Here is a 21,674-nt window from a genome sequence, read left to right on the forward strand (position 1 = left end):
AATAATTCCGGTATATTTAGCAACTCCTCCAAAATTACTAAATTAAAATATTTAAAAAATTGGAATCTGTTCAGAATATGTATTACTTTAAAAGATATTAATACATGCATACTGGTCTAAATATATAATTAAATCTTTGTAAGACACCAATCTGAATAATGACAAAAATATTTGTATTTGCATAGTTATGCAAATACTTAATCATGAAGAACAATCACTGCTGTTATAAAGCATGAGACCACTAGGAATGAACTCCTGAAGAGGTCAAACCATTCCTTCTTGATTCCCAAAAGGATGCATTTCCAGCTTCTAACTGAAAAAATAATTTTGCAAGTTCAGATATAAATACATCTTTTATTACTACATTCATATTCCACTTCATGTAGTCTGATTCTTATATGTCGGTACAGAATGTGCCAGCTTTGTTATTAACAACTATTAAATGAATAATATATATTCATAAAATTCATCAAGTAATTTAAACAACTCTGCTGCTTAGATTTTATAACATCAATGGAAACAGCACAACAAGAATAAAGTGAACAATATTATTTAATCAATTATCATGGACAAAAGTATTCTTAAGTCCTGTTAAGAACAAATGAGCTTACTAAAACTTTACCATTGTGAAAACAGAAACAAATCAATAAATATGTATCGTTATAACTCAAATAACTGTAATGGAAAAACAAAGCCAGTGACAAATTTTGATGAATTCAAGCACTCTGACTTCTCAGTGTTTGCCAAAACACTACAAAACTGAACGAGGTTTCTGTCACCTAAATGGTAATTCCTGTCCATGTATTTTTTCACAGAAATGCTTTTTCACAAAATTGTGTTTTAGCATCATGAATTCTATTAGAAACTAAAGTGTCTGCAGAAAGGAGGTTTAGTAAATGTTCCTTGCATTAAAAAATCACTGCCTTTCATGTGCTCACCCCAGCAAAGCACAAACCATCTGAAGTTCATGCAGCTCCCAGTGCTATAGAGCTACTGAGGCAGAACTTTGCCTCAGATCAATCTGCAATTCTGTGAGTGAGGCTGGAGAAAAATGAAATGCAAGGTGAAACAAACCTATCCATTTCTTAATAAATTACTCTGAAAATAGCTATATTTTTTCTCATTCTGTTATCACATTTATGTAATAAACCAGGCAAAGGTTCCCTATAATTTTCACACTTTGGCAGTGGTATTTAGGCTACACAGCAGAAATTGCAGCAAGAAGAAATATGAGCACAGAGAGGCTTCAACAGCTTTCAACCAGCACCTTTTCTAACTTCCTAACTGGAGGTAGTTCCACACTTTGAAATGGTCAGTTACAACCACTGAGAACAAGCAAGATCAGTCTGTTTGTGAGTTATTTGTCCATCATGTTGAGAATCCATTTCACAAATTGCTTCTGTTTTGTCTTCTCTCAGAGCTGCTGTTTCCATCCCATCTAAAACAGGAACAATCTCACTGGCACAATGTTCATTTTTCACAGTAGAGACATCTTGGAATGATTTCAGGGCAACTTTGAGAAAAAAAAAATTTAAATATTGTGATGATTAACCTGAAAGACAAGTAAATCTTTCAATAAATTTAACAAATATGCAGTTTAATTTAGTGGAGAAAATACTGCCAATATATACTAACATCTTTTACACTTTATTTGGGGAATGAATCTATCTTAGGTTAAATATTACATTACAAGCCACATTACTGAGTATGGTCTCATCAGAGGAAAACTAAGCATTATTTAACTGGAAATTTAATTATCATATGCATCCTTTTTCTTTTTTATTATTAAGAGCAAATCATTGACAACACCAGTCTCACAAGTTGTCTTTTGTAAAGCCACACATAGGATCCCACAGGCCCCTTCAAGTTGTGCAGGAAGTGGACACTGATATATAAAAACTTGCAAACATCAACTTTGGGGAAAAACCTTCTGAAACAGCACAGAAATTTCTAATATTTGTGTGAGTCAATTTATGAACTGAGTATTTGCATGAAAAACATCTAAAAATACATTATCATAGCTCTAGAAAAATCAAGCTTTCAGATGAAGATATTTGCAAGATACTAAAAAGAAGCTGTTCCCATGTAGGAAAACATTAATAACAGCAAAATCTAATTACTGCAAAAACATAAACACTGCAGCTGTAACACTTTTCTCTAACCATACCATTACAGCCTCACCAGTGAAAACAGAAGTGTCAATGCTAATGTAAACTCAGCTGCTGATATATATTCATCAGATTCAGAAAAGCTCCAACATTTCTTCTCCTCACTATGTCAGATTTTCTCTCAGTGTCACTGGCCACGAATCAGTGCAGATACAACCTGATATATGAAAAGGTAAGGTTTTGGGACACCTAGGCTAAAGATGTATCTGCATTCTTGTCTCTTACTCCACAAAAATCACCTGAGGAATCCTATCAAGGAGACTATTATGGCTTTCAAACACCATCTGGGAAGCACAGGGGCAAATGACGGGATATTCTGCTCAGGCAAAGCTACTTTTTGGCCATGGTGGCCCTGAAGGTGACCTTGGAAACACACAACCAGCTCTCACCCTGCAACAGTGCAGAGACTGAAGTGACAGAATAAACACTCAGTGCTCCAGAGCTACCCACAAAGAGCAGCACTGAGTAATTATGGGTGATTTTCTGACTGCACAGACGAGCTTCATAAATGGGCCTGCTCATTTTTGTAGTGTAAGAGAGGCCATTTAAATCAGAAACATTTTATTATTATTTGATCACTACCTCATCCAAGTATGACAAAAAGGTGGTGAACAATTTCTTTACTAAGATGTACTGGACCTTTTGTGGTTAACAGGCAATCTGAGCCCTGAAAGTAAAAAGTTTTTAATCCGGTCTGTATTAAAGCAGTGCATTATAAATCATGAGCTCTCAAGAAATCTCACTAGGGCTCAGCTCAAGGATGGGTCTCATTCTCCTTTATAAAGGCAAAGGGAAATTGCAAAAGGGAAAAGAAAACCATATATGTAAGCACTGCTAAGGAGGGAGTTTAGGAACTCGTTTGAAGCAGGGGAACAGCCCAGAATGGGCACCTGAGCAATGATCCAATACAGATGACGAGAATTTCTGACACACAAAAAACCCTATTCTGAAGTATTCTTCCACTGTTAACTTCACTATGAAACAGTAATTAAACAGCAGGGAAGACTCACTGCCTTAGCCTTTTAGTCTGGAATCTAATTTACATGATTAAATTCTAACTTACTTGCTGATTACCTTCTGACTTAACACGCTTGGGGTTCTCATGGATTTTATTTTTCTCCTTGCTTCTTTTTCTGGGTGCAGCAGTTTCTGCCCTCCCCAATCCACAATTTTCAGCATGCTTACGCATATTTTTCTGTCAGCATAATGAAGAATAAATATATGAATCAGATATTAATCTATGTAAGCAACTTAACACACACAAAACAAATACGGCTCTGACAGACAAATTTTGGAATGCTAAGTGGAAGACTGACTTAGTTAACAACATTCATAAAACTCCTGAAGATTTTCCAGAACATGTATTAAAATTCTACTTTAAAGGAATGTTGCCATTTGGTGGGTATAAAATAAAATTTATCATTTTCTGGTTCCTGGATAAGCAATAAAGTTTTACATATAAAATCTGTATGTGGGAAAAAGGTTACACTTACTTTAAAGTGTGCACAGTTAACTCAAAATGAGAACTATGTTCTCATTGCATATGGTTTTGAAGTGGGCAGGGACACCTTCCACTAGCCCAGGTTGCTCCAAGCCCTGTCCAACCTGGCCTTGAACACTTCCAGGGATGGGGCAGCCACAGCTTCTCTGGGCAGCCTGTGCCAGGGCCTCACTACCCTCACAGTAAAGATTTTATTTTCTAATATCCAATCTAAATCTACTCCCTGTCAGTTTAAGGCCATTCCCCCTTGTCCTGTCACTACATGCTCTTGTAAATAGTCCCTTGTGCCAACACAATCTGCAATACTTTCTAAAGTAACAACTCCACTGAGATCCCTTAAAGGAAGTATCTTACCCTGCCCTTATCTATCTTTGCCCTTACCACATTTAGGGCATTCATAAACTGTAGGCTTAACACTACAGTCCTGATGCTTCCAAAAGGGAAGAGTGAGAAGCTGCTTCCATCAACAGCTTGTGCTGCAGCACGAGCAAGTGAAGGGCTTCTCACCAGTATGGGTTTGTTTATGTGCAATTCAGCACAAAAATATCCGTAACATTACTACCCAGCTCTGTGACACATGTACAAACAACTCTCACAGGCACCAGAAAAGTGTTAGAGTGTTGCACAGACTCCTTATTTATCCTCCACTGTGAGCAGATGCTGAAGAACACACTGGGAATACTGCTCCCCTGTGGAGAAGGTCAGAGGTTTTCCTCCTAACTTTATTAAGGATTGCTGAGAAAATAACCAGACCAGAGTAATGATACATTCCAACATATCAAGGCCAAAGCTATCCTAAATATCCTAAATGTACTCTTTAAAATACAACTTTCAGTTCAGACTGAATTCATTCTGTGTCACTGCTGAAAATCACATTTCAGGCTCAAATACTGTATTTTGTTCTTATCAGGACATCACTGAAAGTGATTGCTCTTACTTGATACTTCTAAGCAGTTCACGTACAAAAGATTTATCAAGAATACTTTTCTTGATAAGAAGATTTCATTTTCACTGTTTATTTGTGAGCAATTTATCCTGGAAATAAATATAACCACACTATTTTAGTCAGACCGCAGGCACAAAAGCTTTTATTCTCTTCAGGTGAATGTAACCCCAAAGCCAACCCCACCTTGCCAAACCACCAAGTGAGTAAGCAGTATTTTCTCAGGGCATTTAAATACCTGATTACACGTGTAGCTGCACTGAGCACATCTGAATCCTTTTCCTCCTCTGTGAGTCTTCTTGTGCTGAAGAAAAGCGTAGCGTTCGTGAAAAACTGCCTCACAGGCACTGCACTTCATGGCCTCCTCCACGTAGGAGTGAAGATTTCGCAAGTGGACACCTGAACAGTTATCCAAAACAACTCAGTTTAACAGCAGGCTTTTGATTTCCCCAATTTTGACTGAAAGGTGGACTGTTTACATCCCTGAGTAACGCAAACACGAAAGAACCTTCAGTGCTCTCTCCAGTTAAAACAGCCAAATCAGTTTAAGACAACTAAAGTTGCAGCAAGGTGGTGTAACTTTCCACAGAAATCAATCCTGCTGATTTCAATGAAAATTGCTTAACAAACCACTTTTAAAAATTCCAGTAACCCCCTGCATTAGTCTGTACTCAACAATTCATTGAAAAATGTTACCCAAAGTAGTATTTACAATATCAAAGTGAACACTGCAAAAATACATGAAGAAACTGTATATATGTAAATAATAATTCCACTTCTACCTTCAAATATTTACCATATTTCGGTTGGATCTTTATTTGAAAACTTAAATAGATTCTAAAGGCATTTTGTATGTCTAACTATTTCTTTAATATAACCTTTTCATATATTTCTGGAAACTTAAAATTTTATATGGGTTTTGTAGTTACTGGTCAGCTCTGCTGCCTCAAACATTTCTTACTGAAAGACAGAAGGTCACAGTGCCACAGGTATTGAGCAAAAGAAAAAGCTGAATCTTTGCTACTTTGCATTTTAAACAAATTAAAACATCAACCACAAGGTGTCACCACATCTCCTCGCAGGAGGAACTTACCTGTAAAACACAAATACATTTTCCACAGAAATATTTTGTGATCGCGTGAAGTCAAATACAACATATTTGGTGAAATTTTACCTTTACTTATCTCTACGTTTCATTTTCAGTTTTTTCCCTTTAAACTCACCCAAATCACTTTTTCGGGAAATAAGGGTACTGCAGTGTGGACACTGGTGTTTTGGGACATTTTCTCCGTGCTTCTGTAACATATGGATTTTCATGGTACCGCTCTGAGTGAATCTGGCCCGGCAAACACAACATTCATAGCGTTTTTCTCCTATTAAAAAGATATCAAAATAACATGTGCTTAGAAGGTCTAGTCATTTGATACAAGTGCAAATTCCCACAGACCTCAACATGTTCTAATAGCAACAGTCTCCAGACCAACCAAAAGTTACTATTAGTTGACAATGCACAAATGGCTAAATAAGTTTCCAGAAGTTTAGGTAACCAATTACAACATTAAATTTGGACTTCCAGAATCTACAAGTCAAAAATTGTCTCAAGATATGAACCAATGAAGGAAAAGTGGGGATATTGGGAAGATTTGATTCAAACCACACTGTCACACTCTGAAACAAACTAAAACATCAACTATAACACACATTATATATCATAACTGAGCTAAGTTAAACCCTGAAATACAGGATAGGTACCAACTGCCTTCTCAGAAGACTTGCACATTACAGAGCTGTGACTGGAACACACTGCTTTCAATGTTTAAGCAATTGAATCCTTTTGACCAAATTAGTCGCTACCAGTCTGGGGCCACAGAAATGTCCATGTTTTGAACAGGCATTTAAAAATCTCCCATCAGATGCACTCCATATAAAATCAAATAATTGAGAAATAAAAGTGACAACTTGATCCACAGAAAACAACAGTACATAAAGGAAATATTTTTCTAATATAAAAGCAGTTCAGGAAGAGCAGCAAGACTAACTAATAGCACTGTACAGCTAGATCTCCAATAGCCAAATCCAGAAATTTAAAGAGAACATGTTTTTCACAAGTTTTTACTCAAAATCACAAATTAAAAAAGGACTAATTTAGAGTCTGAAATTAGATCATTCTAACCCTATGAATGCTAAGGGCCTAAGGCCATAGACTTGATCATTGCAGAGTCCTACCTGTATGAGTTAACATGTGCCTTTTCAGTTTGTAGGCATCTTTGCTGGCATAACTGCAAAGGTCACAGGGATAGGGACGCTCTCCTGTGTGGGAACGAATGTGTCGTCTCATTTTGCTGGCCTAACATAAAAATCAGAGATTTGCTAAAGCAACACCTACATTAGAGACATAATCGATTAAAATATAAGCAATTTTACATAATACACCCATTGCAATTTAAAATATTGCATTAATCCCAAAATTAGCACTCTCACATCCATATTCCTCCCCTCCCCGTTTTTCCTGCACAATCAGCTTGCTGTGGTTTTAGGCAACACTTTACTCTTTTCCCAGATGGTCTTATTTCCATGTTTAGTGTCCACATTAGAAGAAATTTTATAGTAAGAACAGAAAAGCTAGCATTTTATAAAGAGGATACCTACTACTCTCACACTACTTGGACACACCAAACATGAAATTCTTTGAAAATACTCAGGAAAATAAATGAAAGACCAAACTCATTAACCAAAGTCTATTCACCTTCAAGTCCCAGTGCTGCAAAGTTTATTTCATTCTACTTTGTTCTACTGTTCTGATCTGTTCTACATAAATATCGTAGGTATGCAAATGGGAGTTACCAAATGTTCAATTCCTCCATTTATAAACATATTTAAGGAATTCACTGACAGATCCATTCAAATCTACAACACTATTCAAATACAATTAAATGACTGCCAACCTTTGCTATACAAAAGTCAAACAATTTGCATGGCAGTACTAAAGAGCTCCTTCCACTTTCCTCATTCAGGTAAAGCTCACAGGAATGAGAGCTCTGGAAGAGCAATGAGTGCTGAATAGTTCCTTATTGAAACAAGGGAAAGAATAGAATAATTTAAAATAAACTGTCAGGGTTTTTAAAGATGCAAGCTATCCAAAATCTATTTAATAAGGTAAGGTGCATGGAATAAAGTTAAGGCTTGCTTACACCTTCAGATCTGGACACAGCACATAAAAAATTCAGATGGTGAATATCCACTAAACTGTGACAGTGATTCAATCAGAGGTGACTGTGATTCAATCACAGGTGCATTTCTGAAAGCCTGTTTTTAACAAGTGAACCCCTAAGCAGACTTTCTGTTTTTTATTTCTTGATTAAGAAAATTTCAGTTCTGAAAAGAAAACCAAACATCATCAAGTATATAAACATAACACATGACCTTTATTCTAGACATCAGCTAGTATTGCCCCACAGTCTATACAATGAAGTGTAAAGGAAGAGGACCAAATTCACACAAACACATTGTCTGGCAGCAGTTTCAGCATAATAAAAATGTTCTCAAACTAGTTCTAAAAAGCTAAGTGATTGTACTTACTTCTACACTGGAGTATTCACATATTGTGCACTTGAAAGGTTTTTCTAAGGTGTGTTTGTACCGCCTGTGTCGTGAAAGCTCACCCCTGGTCACAAATGCTGTATCACAGTCACTGCATTTATAGGGTTTGGTCCCTGCAAGAACACACCATTAGAATTTTATTTAACACTAATATTCACAATTTTTTAATAGAACCTTTCCTGATCTGATTTTTTATATACAATAAATCATAGAATAGTTTGGGTTGGAAGGAACCTCAAAGACCATCTTGTACCAAATCCCCTCCACTAGATCAGGTTGCTCAATGCCCCACCCAACCTGACTTTGAACATTTCCAGGGTTGGGGCATCCACAGGTTCTCTGAACAATGTGCTCCAGTGCCTCACCCTTCTCACAGTAAAGAATTTCTTCAATATATATGTACAATATAAGTTTATAATAAACACAATTTATCACTTTGCTTCATATGTTTATACAGCAAAATGAAAACATCACAGAACATTCTACTATGCATATAGGAATCAGGCACAACTGAAGTCATACTCACTTGCCAAAAATTTTTAGAATGGTATTTAATAAAATAAACAAACACGTACACAGAGAGTTACTAACAACAGACAATGTCTTTTCAGCATGGAACACCAAACAAAATCAGAGAAACTTCTGAGTACAAAACGATCACAGCTCTAAGGCAAAGTCATTTGCCTGTTAATTCAGTTTTGCAGACAGAGTGTAAAATGAAGTATTTTCAAGCATTAGACACCTGTATGTGTGTTCACATGGTTGTGCAGGAGAGTTGCTGTACGAAAAGCCTTCGGGCAGAGGTGACACAAGTAACGTTTCTCATCAGAATGGGTTTTCAAGTGACGCTTCAGATTTGACAGTCTGGCTGAGGTGAAGGAACAGAAACAACAGCTGAAACCTTCTTTTTCTCCTGTTGGAACAGAGACACATTTAGACTGTACAAGCCATAAAATAATGACTTTACATTTTCAAAAAACAGCACCAATTTCAGAGTCCCTCTACTTTAGGTAAAAATACTTCGTATTTCTATATCAAAGGACTTTGTTAAGACTTGAGTGATTTGCCCTAAAAATAGTGCTATATGTTAGTGATACAGTTTAGAATCTAATCTCAGGAAACCTAACTCCTAACCTAGCTCTCACCTCCAAGACAGGATGAGACTTCTTCTCTCAATATCATCATTAAGACATGGTTCATCAAGGCACTTACAACCTGTGCAACACACTTCTTGAGGACAACTGTGTAATTAGTACTAAGGAAGCTTATTCAAAGATTTGGAAATGGCAGCTTAAGCTATTCTCAGCTTTCTGGTAGTCCTGAATCTGTAAAGTGTATATAAAAAAATCATGATGTAAAAGCCTCTTTAGAATTACTAGTTGAATTTGAGGGGGGGGGGGGGGAAGAATCAATTGCTTGAAGAAGTCATAGAATAAAGTTCATGGCACAACAGAAATTAATTTCTTTTGAGAGTAACAAGTTAAGATTAAATGTGCAACACTTTCAGTTACGAAGAAGATCTGAAACTGTGAAATGGCAAATACGTCATATTTGAGGAGTCTTTCCAGAACAGTTGTCTCAGCTCCCAAGTGCACTCTCTGTAATGTTTTTCATGCTGAGACCAAAATGCATTTTAGACAATGCTTTATACCACACAGAGATGTGCAGATGACACTTCAGTAACAGCAAACAAAACCACTTTATTGTCACTTATTCACTGTGGATTCATGCCCACACAAAAGAACATTGTTAGCTTTGTTAAAGCTGCTCAAATGTGCTTCCTATAAGGGCCGTAAATAAAACATGGGACATTAACAATTTGTACAATTTCCATAAACAACCTCAGCCAAGATACCTTAACATCCAGATGCTACAACACACACGTTTACAGACTCAACATCACTGATGTCATCCAACTTTTCCAGCACACACACACAGTTTCTAGGGAAACAGATGCTTATCTTTTCCCTTCCAAGTCAGTCCTTAACTTCTGCAATGTACTTTCACATTTCTAAAATCTTAAATCAGCCATTTTCTGTCACTTTTATTTAGGTCCTGGGAAAGGCTTTGCTGACAGGTATTGTTTGATACTTGCCGACCACCCTCTGCCAGCAACGTGGAACAATTCTAAGCTCATCCATAAACCCTCAAAAAAGCTCATTTTCAAGCTGAATGAATTAAGAGACTAAATAAATTACTAGGTTTATTCAAAGGCATTTATACAATATTAACTTTGAAATCTCCCTGGAGGTTTCACATACCACATACTGTTCAAAAGACCATTAATTTCTAAATGCCATCCAAAATGTCCCCCTGACATCAGCCTGAACAAGATCTTCTAACGCTTAAGGCTGAAAGGTATTTTTTTTCTTCTTCCAAGTTTCCACAGAATGTTAAGACTAAACCTAACCTAAATTCAACAATTACCACTGTATTTAATATAAAATTTCAGCCTCGCTTCAAAATCTCACCCAACATACATGATCTAAAAATGAACTACAAACATTGTTAACGTTTTACCTTTTTTCTGATGTGGTGCACAAGCCTGAAATTTTAGGTTCTTGGAATCTTTTACAACCGATTGTTCTGATGCAGTTGCATATTCCTGCTCTTTACTTTCATTACACAACTCTGACAAATTTTCACTGGCTTTGCAGCTTTGGTTCTTTTTTTCCCCAACTGTGGAAAAAGGTTTCTTTCCTTCCCCCTCTTCAGATGGGCTCTGCTGCTGGCTGTTATTTTCAAAGGCAATGGCATCCTTATCTCTGTCAATCTAATTTAAAAAAGAAAATGTTTTACAACTTTCTCAATCAACGACAGTCACTAGTGGCAAATCAACTGAGCAGTCAACAAAAGACAAGCTACTAATTCATCTTGATTTTCAGGCTTAAATGTGATGGACAAAACTGCAACAAAAAATTTGCATTTAGCATACAAGAGCTTAACTGGGAAGTGAAAAATTACTAAAATTGAGCCCTACGTCTTCAAAATTTTATGTAAAATTTCAGAGTGTCATGTAAAGATTACACTACTGAGAACACAAACCCCTGTATCTTAATTTTTCAAAAAGATTTTAAATTTCACTTCAGTACATTTACCTTTTAAAAGAAAACAAGAAGTATGCTCTCAGTTTTTTGACTTCTGCAGCCTAATTGTAATGCTTTCTTTGTCATAAGGCAATTACAGGGTTGTGATATGTCTTGCATTAGCTAAATTAAATATGACCTACCTCAGAACTTATCTAGTGCTGCATGAATTTTAAAAGAATAAAAATAATATTTTATTATAAAACCAACAGTTGGAACAGAATAAATAGCAGTGTTTGCATGTCCTTTTAATAAAATTAATTTCAAACGAAACCATATTACACACCCAGCTTTAACAACTACACTGCAGTATTGAACTAACTGAATTATAGAGAAGGGAAACTGTGTAATGCTACTTAAGAGATCGAGGCTGTCAAACCAAATAGTACCAAACTGGTGCACTGAATTAAAAACTTGTCTGAATTTCAACAAGTTAGTTATCTAGTCTAAAGTTTTAGTTTGTCTTTTAAAAAATGGGATGAGATTATAAAAAGCTGTACAAAGGACTGGATACTTAGAACCGGATCGGCGTGATAGTAGGAGCTAATAGGTAACATATCTTCACTTGTACCTCCATCCGGAGCATATCTACTGGTTTCTCAGTTGCCTTGCTTTCTGAACTCTTTTCTTGCCCTTCTTCTTGCAGAACATGAACCTGTGCCAGCTCTAGGTCATAGAACACGCAGATCCCTTCCCGCAGGGTGAGAGCCATGCCCTGGGACACGCTGTGCACCACGGCCTGTCCCTGCGCCTGCCCCGGCAGCACCACTGCCCCGGCCAGCGCTGCCATGGGCAGGGGCCTGCCGGGCTCCCTCCTCCTCCTCCTCCTCTGCCCTCACACGCTCCGTGAGCAGGGCCCGTGTTTTTCACTCTCCCCCTCCTGAGGAGACAGGCACCGCTCTGGGGGACCGGAGCCCCCGCCCGCACTCGGGTCACTGCCACCGCTGCGCTCCTTCGCTCGGCTTTGCCCGGCCCCACCACGCTCTTCTGTGCTGCCGTCCGTGGTTTCCCCGCAGCCCTTAAGGCCTCGCACGGTGCTGAGCGAACCTGTTCGAAAGGCGACGTTAAACACGAGGCCAAACCGCGGGCGTTCGGGACAAGCCGCCGCCCTGCCCCGCACAGCAGCCCCCGCACGCTGCCCGCCCCGCTCCCCGCTTCTCGCAGCCTCCAGCCGGCTCTCGCCCCTCAGCCTCTGCCGTTCCTCGTCCGGAGGAGAGGAGCTCCCCTGCCACAAGGCACCTCACGGCCGCGGGCGGTCCCCCCTCCCACCCTCCGCCCTCCACAGCGGAGAAGGGGCTCAGCGGCCCGTTGAGCACCTCGGCGTGGCGGCCCTGCCCTCCCTGCGCCGCTCCCTCCGCTGCAGGAGGAAGCCCACCCGTGGGCAGCTGCTCCTGTTGGAGACAGCTGGTTCTCACCTCTAATTCTTCAGGAGGCACAAAGCCCTAAAGTGGGTGAACCGGCAGAGCTTTGCCCGTCTGTGCATGAGGTGCCCAGTGCTCAGCAAAGAGCCCATCCCCTCATAGTGAGAGCACAGCAGGGCCTGTAGGAGCAGCTGCCATTTTGCCACCCTCGAGCTCTAAATGAAGATCTCTCCGTCTTAATTGCAGGCCCTTAACCTCCTGCTCCCACTTGGCTGGAGACCACGGGGCTGAGCTCAGCTGGTTTCCCCACTTGCAAAATCTCTGGAGTACTTCCCATGTTTCCCTGACGGAAACCCTTCAGCCGGGTGCCGTGGAGCTGAGTGGTGCTGAAGGGCTGCCTGACGCTGCTGCGGCGGCAGCTCCCACCCGGGAGCTGAAGTGTTGTACAAAACTGACTCAAGTGGGCTTGCAGAGCCAGTGGAGCGATATATAAGCATCATTACACTGTACTTTAGGCCAGGATTGGGTATTCAATGAGAGCAAGTTCAAAAGAGTTCTCCAAAGGCGTTGTAAAAATGTCTTTGAGGTAAACTTGTGCGATTTGAGAGACTTAACATTGAATCTTGCGTACCCTTCTAGACTAGTGATTTCCAACCATCAAGTGTTTTATAAGGCCCACTTACTATGAATACTCTATTACAGTGCAAAGGACAGATTTGGAGCTTTACCTCTAAATATTAGCTCAGTGTGTTGCAGGTACACACATTGTAGTACATTACAAAGGGACTGCAGCCCAGTGTGGTCCAGATCCTGTTAAACTGAATTACTGAACACTAGTCAAAGCCCACTGATGGCATTTCTTGCCTGTGGAAGTAACACAGTAAAACTGGCATTTGTGAAATATCCATAGAACAAAAGCAACATACCCCACTGGCCTTTCAAGCTGTACCCTCAGATGAGGTGGGGTCATGCCCAAAGCCATTATATTTTGTGTTTCTGAGCACAGTTAACACCACTAGGTACCCAGGAACCACCCATTCCCTTTTCCATGGAATTTTTCAGGGTTATTATTGCTATTTCTGTGTGGTGGGTGCCTGGGATAGCAGGGCTATATAGCACCATTGGAAAAGCCGGTGAGTCTGATTCCCACAAAGGATGTAGCTGTGAAAAGTACTTTAGTGGGCCCACTGTAATTAGTTGTAAGAATGAAAAATTAAACTCTTCACATCTTGAAAAAGCATGATTTTAGATCATTAGACCTTATCCTCAGAGAGAGCAACTGAAAATCCCATAAATATCCTTGACAACTACTACTCCTATCCACTGCAGAATCTTAAATGCAAAAATAATATCAAATTTTTTACATTTAACATCCGCAAGTTAGTCATAACTATTCTGCTACTTGTAGTCAACAAAATTCCAAAGCAATTATTTGAGGTTGAATATGTGTTGCAGCAATGTAGGGCTGATATTTTAGTTAGACACCACATTATTCATCATCCACAAATCTCTGGGCTCTCAGAACTAAAGAACACGATGCAGAGTAAATAATATATTCTCATAATTATGCCGCCAGTAACTGTGGCCAGAGACTTTACTTCTTACACATTTCTGAATCTTTTCAAGTTGCTACATATATTGTGCAATTATTATAGTTGAAGGGTACTGTAGGAAAAAAGTTGTTATAATAATACACCCCTCTTCAGGTCATTTTAATGAGGTTTTCTGCACTTCAACAGTCATCAGCTTCCAAGAGCTGTCCTGCCTTGCACTTCTGCATTATTAATACCAGCACCATCCGTGCAGCTACACTAAAGGTCTGTCATTATTTCCATTATTAACTGATATTTTCAGGGGTTTATAACTCAAACACAGAATAGCCCTTCAGTTCATTTTTTTTTTTAATTTAAAGGAATCACTTGGATCAGCAAGCTGCAAATTCAACCAGTTTTTGATTAGGTTTTGACACACTAGAGGTTAACAGCTCCATAATGGCCATTATGGCCTGTTGTGTGTACAGTCTCCAGTTACCACTGCTGCTGCATTGTCTATCTCTAGCTGCAATCAAGCTTCTACCCACTCCTCTGGGAGTCTGGTTCTTTCTAACACATCAACAGTCTGCCTGAAAAATCTATCATGAAAAGAATAGAGAGCCATTTTATTTTTAAAGTCATAATTATGCTTTGGGGGGTAAACATTCAGTATGAATTATTGTTTGTTAGGAGTAGTTTATAAGGAATATAAGGAATTTAATGTAGGCACATTTTCTTGTGCTAAAGTAATGTTACATAAAGGAACAAAATTCAGCCACAAAATTGCAGATAAATTGCTGATAAGAATCTACCAGTGCATGAAAATGAATACATGGACAACTGAAATCCTCAATCAGCAGAGTAAATTCTACCCTTGACTGCACTAAGGAAACACAGCGAACTTTGTTCTGATCTGTGGTTTTCTACCCAAGTATAAACAGTGTAGCTGATTTTTGAAAAGAGTAAAATATTGGGTTATCTGTTCAAATTGTCAGTCTTAAATCTGAATAACCCCTTTTATAATGTTTAGGATGTTTAATGCTTGTTAGGCGGAGCTTTTTTAAATGCTCCATTAGCATGTACGTGAAGCATATTTGACCTTGAAGGTAGTTCTAAGTTCCCTTTCCTTGCTGTATTTTAGAAAATCACTTTGGATGACTGCAGAGGCTGTTTAATAAGCCTCTACCGTGATGCTTTGCACCTCTATCACAGGTTCTAAATTGCAGTGCTCTGATGCCAATGGAAGGATTGCCATCAATTTAACTGGGTTTGGAATTAGGCCCAGAATAGATAACTACGATAAGAAATGACGGTGTGATTTATTTACACATTCTTGACCTGTCCACAAAATGCAGAGTAAATCAAGACTGCTGTAGTGCATTTGGAAGAGAAAAGGAAAAAAATAAAAAGGAAAAAAAAGAGGGAGACCAAAGCAAAAAAAAACCCTGAAACAAATAGGCCCCAGTTTAACCTCCAATGCTCATAATTGTTTCATTTGTGATACTCTGTCTTGTGGTTGAGAACTCCATTCCTCTGCAGAACATGACTCCTGTTAGTCTATGAGAAAACCCAGTCTTTGTTGTGACTTATTTTGACAGCTTTAATATCATTTTCCACCTGGCATCTGGAAAGTTTTCCATTTTCACTTTCCTCCAATGTCTCACTTTTGTTTCCAAGTCTGTGTCGCGTTCGCACCGCACCTGTCAGAGTGGTGGCTGTGCCTTAACACCGCTCTGCAAACACACACGCCTTTGCTTTGCTCTTGCACCAGGGACAATCGCTACCTTCATCACCTGTTTTGCAGTGAGATATTGCCCCTCTTAATAATGACAGCAGGAGATAACCTCTTTCACACCCTCACCTGTTTCAGGGAAAGCGAGTTTACTTTTATCATCTTCTAATTCATCTGGCTCCTTTAAACACTGTTCAGTTCTCGAAGCTGTAGTCATGAAATGGTTGAAATATTTTCTGGTGCTGTTGTCAACTTGTGCCTTCAGTGTCCCACTTTCACAGAGATGAAGCATTTCTTCAGAGACCACCAAATATCCTAATTAAAAAAAAACAACACAGCGTTTCAACTAATGAGTGAGATTAAAAAAAGAAAGATGCTATTCTAAGCAACTGAAAGTTGTAGATTCAGAATTAACTCAGTGCTTCAGTGCTGGCCTGGGAGATTCTCAGGAGAAAATATACAATCTGATCACTTGAAAAGAGGGATAGTATTAAAATATTTTAGATTTTTTCCCCCCCCTTTTTTTTGTTTGTTTTGTTCTGTTTGTTTATTTGACTGGTTTTTTGTTTTGCTTCCCATACCTCTGATTCTGAGATGGGAGCTGCAGCTTATTCTAGAAGACATCATTTAAGATTCAGATCTGACTTGGATTTCTTGTTTGCCCCAAAAAACACAACTCTCTGCTCCCCATCTCTACAATCCTATAAAAGTTACTCAGACCTCAGACCGAGGAACATCAGAACATGCAGTCTACTGGTTTCCTTATTGCCCAAAGCAAAGGGAAGATGGGAGCATAGCAAAGCAAAGACAGATGGAAATCATCGTGAAGGGTATTGATTGGCTGGTGTCTAGGCAGGCTATAAATTACCACTTAGTGCAAAGAGGAGGGTGAGGAGGGCACAGAGCTCTCCAGGGCACAGTGCTGAGACTGTTCATGAACAATCAGCTAAATATGGGCTGTGCCCAAGGCATGGGGAAGGCCAGGCTTTGCTCTCCCTCTGATGCTCACCTTGACTTTGAGAAGACAAATCATCTCTTTAAACAGCAGTGATTCTTGTAGCAGAACCAAACCAACTTCTGTTAAGTTAAAAGTCTTAATGCTTTCACGTGTTGTCTATGTGCTTAAAATCCTGCTCCAGACTGTAAATTATTATAATTATATAGCATGACAAAAAAAAAAAAAAAAAACCAAGACAAAATAGTGTACAGATGTGGGATATATAAAAGGGGAAGTATTTAACATAAGCTTACTGGAGCTGAAAGTACCAAGGATGATTGATTGTTCAGACACAAGCCAGGGAAGTGGTCTAAAAATTATTAACCATAATTGTAATTTGTCTATTAACTGTTTCATCTAACATTATGATATATTTAGAAACAATCATGCCATCCAGTAATGCACCGTTTGCTGCTTGTGGCAAACAGCAGAGCTGCGTGCCTGGGTCTGTTTGGAAGAAGGATGTTTATTGGGAAGGACATTACTTCTTCCATTTCAAAAGAAATTAGTGTGGTTATACAGTTAAGTACACCTCAGTGATTTCCACTGTTTTTACAGAATACTCTTTAATCTAAGATATAGCAAAGAAAGTTTTAAAGACAACTCCTCTTGGTCAGTTATTAAAGGTTTCTGTTGCTGTTTGTGCAAGGGTCGAAGAGTCAAAAGCTTAAAAAGGCAGAAAGTTTTCCTCTTGTTTTGACTAAACTGGGGGAAACGTGCTAGAGTTGTGCAGAATTTGATTGCCAAACACAAAGAGAAAATACACAGTGAGAAACGATAGTAAAGGTTTAACCCAGCTGATGTAAGAAACAAACTCCAAGGATGCCCATGTTTCCTTCTTTTATCGCATTGTTAATCTTTAATCAGAAAAACAGTTCAGAGAACAGCTCTGTGCACAGCTGAACAGACACCAAACATTGGAAGTTAATTGGATCATGGAGAATGGGACTCTTGAATCATTGCCCTAATGAATCTATGAGTAAGATATACAACCCAAAGGAGTTCAAATTCTGCTTCCACGTGGAAATGCAGCAAGTAGACATTAAACCTTGCAGAATCAGCAGTAAGGAGGCAGTTAGTGGGTTCAGAAGAGCAGTGTGTTCAGAACAGTGGGTTCCCATGCACTTTTTTCCCAGCTCAGATAACAAATTGTCTTGGGTGCTGAACTTTCAAGGAGTCCAAATCAAGATTCTTAATTGAAAAATCTGAAGAAATCAAGAAAATGTAAGGGCATATTTAAAGATGTATATTAGTCTCACTTCACTGAACAGTGGGTGATTTAGTCATTGATATTTATCAGCAGAGATACCTTAAATCTTAGTCTTCTGCACTGCTATAATGTCAAATCATCACTTAAAGACCCCATGCCTCTCCATCAGGAACTGGTAACAGAAACATGGTATAGCAGGTTTTACATATTTTCCTGTAGTAAGAATCCAAGTCATCCTTATAGTCCTTGCAGTCTTTTTAAACAGCAGGATGAGGCGGTGCCTAGAAAGCAAACGAGAATAGCTAAGTGACAGTTTTGTGAATCATGGTTATTGTTCTGTTCAGAGCTGCCTCTACAAACAAAGTCTCTTGATCTGTCATTCATAGCCTTCTTTTGTTTAAGATCTCCTGGTCAGAGCCCATTCGTGCTTCACCCAAAATAACAAGGCCTTAGTGCCGTTGCAGAGCAAATACCTGAACTCTACAAGGTTAACAAGTGGGTGTTTTTTAAAATTTTATTTGAAGAATGCAAGTTGGTTGCTATTAATTTGTACATACTAGTTTAAGCTTACGTATAAGAAGCTGCTCTTTACATAAACAGCATTCATATGCTTATGTATCATTCTGAGTCAGTAAATTTGGAGACAGTTACAGTTGGTCAGTCAACAGACACATGTACAGCAGTCAGAATTCTGTCTTCCTAAAAGCATAAGAAAAAAGTGTGATCTCCAGGGTCCAGCTGAACCCTTGATTTCTTTACTGAATGTTGTTTGTAGCAATAATCATAATTGTGGCACTTGTCTCATAGGAACCATTTACAGTGACCAAGCAAAAGTGCTTTTGAAAAAAATCACGTTGTTGTCCACCAGTGTTGCCTTATTCCTATTAGAATAGGAATACACTGTGTGTAAGTGTACAGTGTGTAGGACTGCACCTGACCTGTTAACACTTAGATAAGAGTTTTCCAGTAAACACAGGCTCTGATGCAGGGATTATTAGTTTTTTTGCAATGTTGATTTTCCTCCAGCTGCCAGGTTCAAGAACCAAAAGGTATGTAGGTCTTGACATAGGCACATTTGCCCTCTGACCTTTTGATGTAGTTTGGCTTTCATTTCTGCACAATCAGCTTTCCTATCCTGTTTGGCTTCCAGTGTTATATGATGCTTGAAATATTAATCAAAGATATTTTCTTGGGGAATAAGGTCTAGAAAAATGTCACTTGAAACAGAAAACACAGTTCAGCCTGAGTTGCTGCTTTTGTGTTCCTGTTAAAGGAGAAAACAGGTTACAGTATATGTTTTTAATTTCAAATAAGACTATACTATTTGTATTACAGTAACCTAGAGAGGACCCAGCAGGGACTATCTGGGATAGACATAAAAATAAGAAGAGATAATGATCATGTCTAATTAGGTTTTAAATTCCTCTAACCAGGAACTACCAACCAAACTAGGAGAATGCATAAGAACAGGGAGAAATCAGCATTATCACCTCCCAGCCCCCTTCCATAGAGATGATAAAGGCTTAGGGATGTATAGTTACCTGTCTAAAGTCAAACAGGAAATCCATGGCAGAGGAAGAAACAGAACCTAAACCTTAGAGTCTGCACCAGGGCTTACTGGTTAAAGCCATCCTTCTTTAAGGAAGTCAGCTCATGAAGGACATACAGAACTGTGACCAGGGGGACAGTCTGCATGTAACAAGGGACAAAAACATTGAGAGAGAACAAAGGAAAATGAAGGCATTTAAAGAAAGGAAAAAAAGCTCATTGCACAGGTAGAGCTGGGTAGCCCTGAAATGACAACTGCCAACAGAGTCCTGCTAGCAAGCAAAGGATCACAGAAAAAAATGAACAGCATGCAAGAGGAAGGAGCAAGAGGTTGTCTTATCCTAGAAAAAAATAAACAAACTTAGATTATAAAAGGTGCTCCTTAGGCCTGAGGAGGTGAAGTCTCTGTAAGGGCAGAGTTAGCAGAACTCTAGTTATCCACAGGAAGACAGAAGCTCTTGAAGAAGAGGTGCTTGAACCTGGGTGCAAGGATTTGTTGGTTACCCCTTCCCCAGGTGGGAAGGAGGGAGCCCCTGACAGCTGCAAACACACATCTCTGTGGTAAACAGATTTCACCTCAGCAAGGGTCACCGTTTTTATTTGCAAACTGCATCTCGGAGCCATCTGGGCTTTGTGTGACTGAGCACAGCAGATGCTGCACAGGTGAAGGGAAACACAAACCTTATGCTGACTGTTTTCCACAGTGTTCAGTATGGTTTGTCCCTTTCTCTCCTAGCTGTGGTTCTGCTGTTCATCCAGCCGAAAAATTGCAGGAACTGTGCAAAAATCATAATTATGTTCTGGCTACTGTAAAGTCAGTCAAAGTCTTGGTGGGCCCAAATTCTCTGTGTGACTGTTAGACTTTCTGCAGTAGATGAGAAGAGCTCCCAAGTTGACAGGATTACACATAGCTGGCCACTGGTCAGGTGCCAGTGGCTACAGAGCTCATTACTCACATATTCACACTGATAGGGGTTTTATGAAAGAAAGGACAGTATTCCTTACTGGCAATGTTTGGAAGTGTCAAGGTACCTCTCTAACCAAGACTCCAGTTTTTATTTCTTACAGGAGAAAATGGAAGAGAAACCCCACCTCCTCTGGTGACTATAACAGTGTCTCAGAGCCTGTAAAAGTGAGCTTAAAAATAAAGTAATAATAATAATAACAACAACAATAATAACTATTTTATCTGCCAAAAAAGAAGAATAACAAGCAAGAAACCAGTGTGTCCATGGTATAATGTCAGCATTGTCATGTACTACCAGGACTTTCTCTAAAATACAGCTCAGGATTGAGCACTTGAGCTGATACTAAACTAAGCATCAAAGGTTGGTGACTTTCTTCAGAGACCTTAAACATGCACCAATGCATGTTCCTGGCTGCCAAAATTTACTTACATTTGTTTGAGAAATATTAGCATGACTGTGGTCAAGCTGAAAATGCTGGACAGGCAGCAGTCTAATCAGGATAAATCTGGGTATTCTTTTCTGGTTTTCCATTCCTCTGCTCTCAGAACAAGGCACTTAACTTTGAACACAGGCAAAAAAGTTACGCCACCTTATGTAGTGAGCCACAAACATTATTATATCTCACAGTCTGCCCCAGACAAATACTGTATCATTTGGTGTTGGAAAGGAGGAGGTAAGAAGGAAAGTGCTGTGCTCCCGGTTTGCTGCTACCTGTTGTGCCTGCTCCCAGAGGCTCAGTCTCAAGGTTCACACAGCACACGAGGAGAGGAATGTGCAGCACGTGTGGCCAGAGCCCCCAGACCTCCTGCAGATGGGTCAGTGCCGAAGAACTGCCTGCAAGGAAAGGGGCTGTGAGGCAGAAATATTGCACGGGGCTGCACGGAGCCTGGGATAAACACTTGGCTCGGTCACAGATTCTTTTGCAAGTGCAGGCAATTTGCCTGGTTCACATTTTCCTCTGGAAGCTGAGAGAACAGTCCCTGCCCTGGTCTCTGTGAGCTGTTTACTTGCAAGGGCTGCCCTTGGAT

General features: G+C 39.4%; 1 protein-coding gene across 13 annotated transcripts in view; it reads right to left on the reverse strand.

Moving 5' to 3' along the window:
- CTCFL (CCCTC-binding factor like) overlaps positions 1 to 16,745 on the reverse strand; it is a 45,140-nt gene extending 28,395 nt beyond the window's left edge. For 4 of the 13 annotated variants that reach the window (XR_004360012.1, XR_004360011.1, XR_004360017.1 and 1 more), the window contains exons 1-8: positions 11,870 to 12,345; positions 10,733 to 10,985; positions 8,955 to 9,125; positions 8,192 to 8,325; positions 6,839 to 6,959; positions 5,836 to 5,985; positions 4,851 to 5,011; positions 3,243 to 3,363 (exon numbers count right to left, since the gene is read on the reverse strand). Coding sequence is in view for 3 of the 13 variants with exons in the window: in XM_032704955.1 (XP_032560846.1) it covers positions 3,243 to 3,363; positions 4,851 to 5,011; positions 5,836 to 5,985; positions 6,839 to 6,959; positions 8,192 to 8,325; positions 8,955 to 9,125; positions 10,733 to 10,985; positions 11,870 to 12,088 (1,330 nt within the window). In the remaining 10 variants the exon portion in view is untranslated. Of the gene's footprint in view, positions 1 to 534; positions 1,514 to 3,231; positions 3,364 to 4,850; positions 5,012 to 5,835; positions 5,986 to 6,838; positions 6,960 to 8,191; positions 8,326 to 8,954; positions 9,126 to 10,732; positions 10,986 to 11,869; positions 12,346 to 12,713; positions 13,101 to 16,052; positions 16,239 to 16,504 lie in introns of those variants that run through there. The other 9 variants (XR_004360014.1, XR_004360018.1, XR_004360013.1 and 6 more) reach the window with 9 other exon arrangements.
- Between the last annotated feature and the right edge of the window lie 4,929 nt (positions 16,746 to 21,674).

Source organism: Chiroxiphia lanceolata, chromosome 17 (genome assembly GCF_009829145.1).
Source record: "Chiroxiphia lanceolata isolate bChiLan1 chromosome 17, bChiLan1.pri, whole genome shotgun sequence".
Classification (NCBI taxonomy): Eukaryota; Metazoa; Chordata; class Aves; order Passeriformes; family Pipridae; genus Chiroxiphia; species Chiroxiphia lanceolata.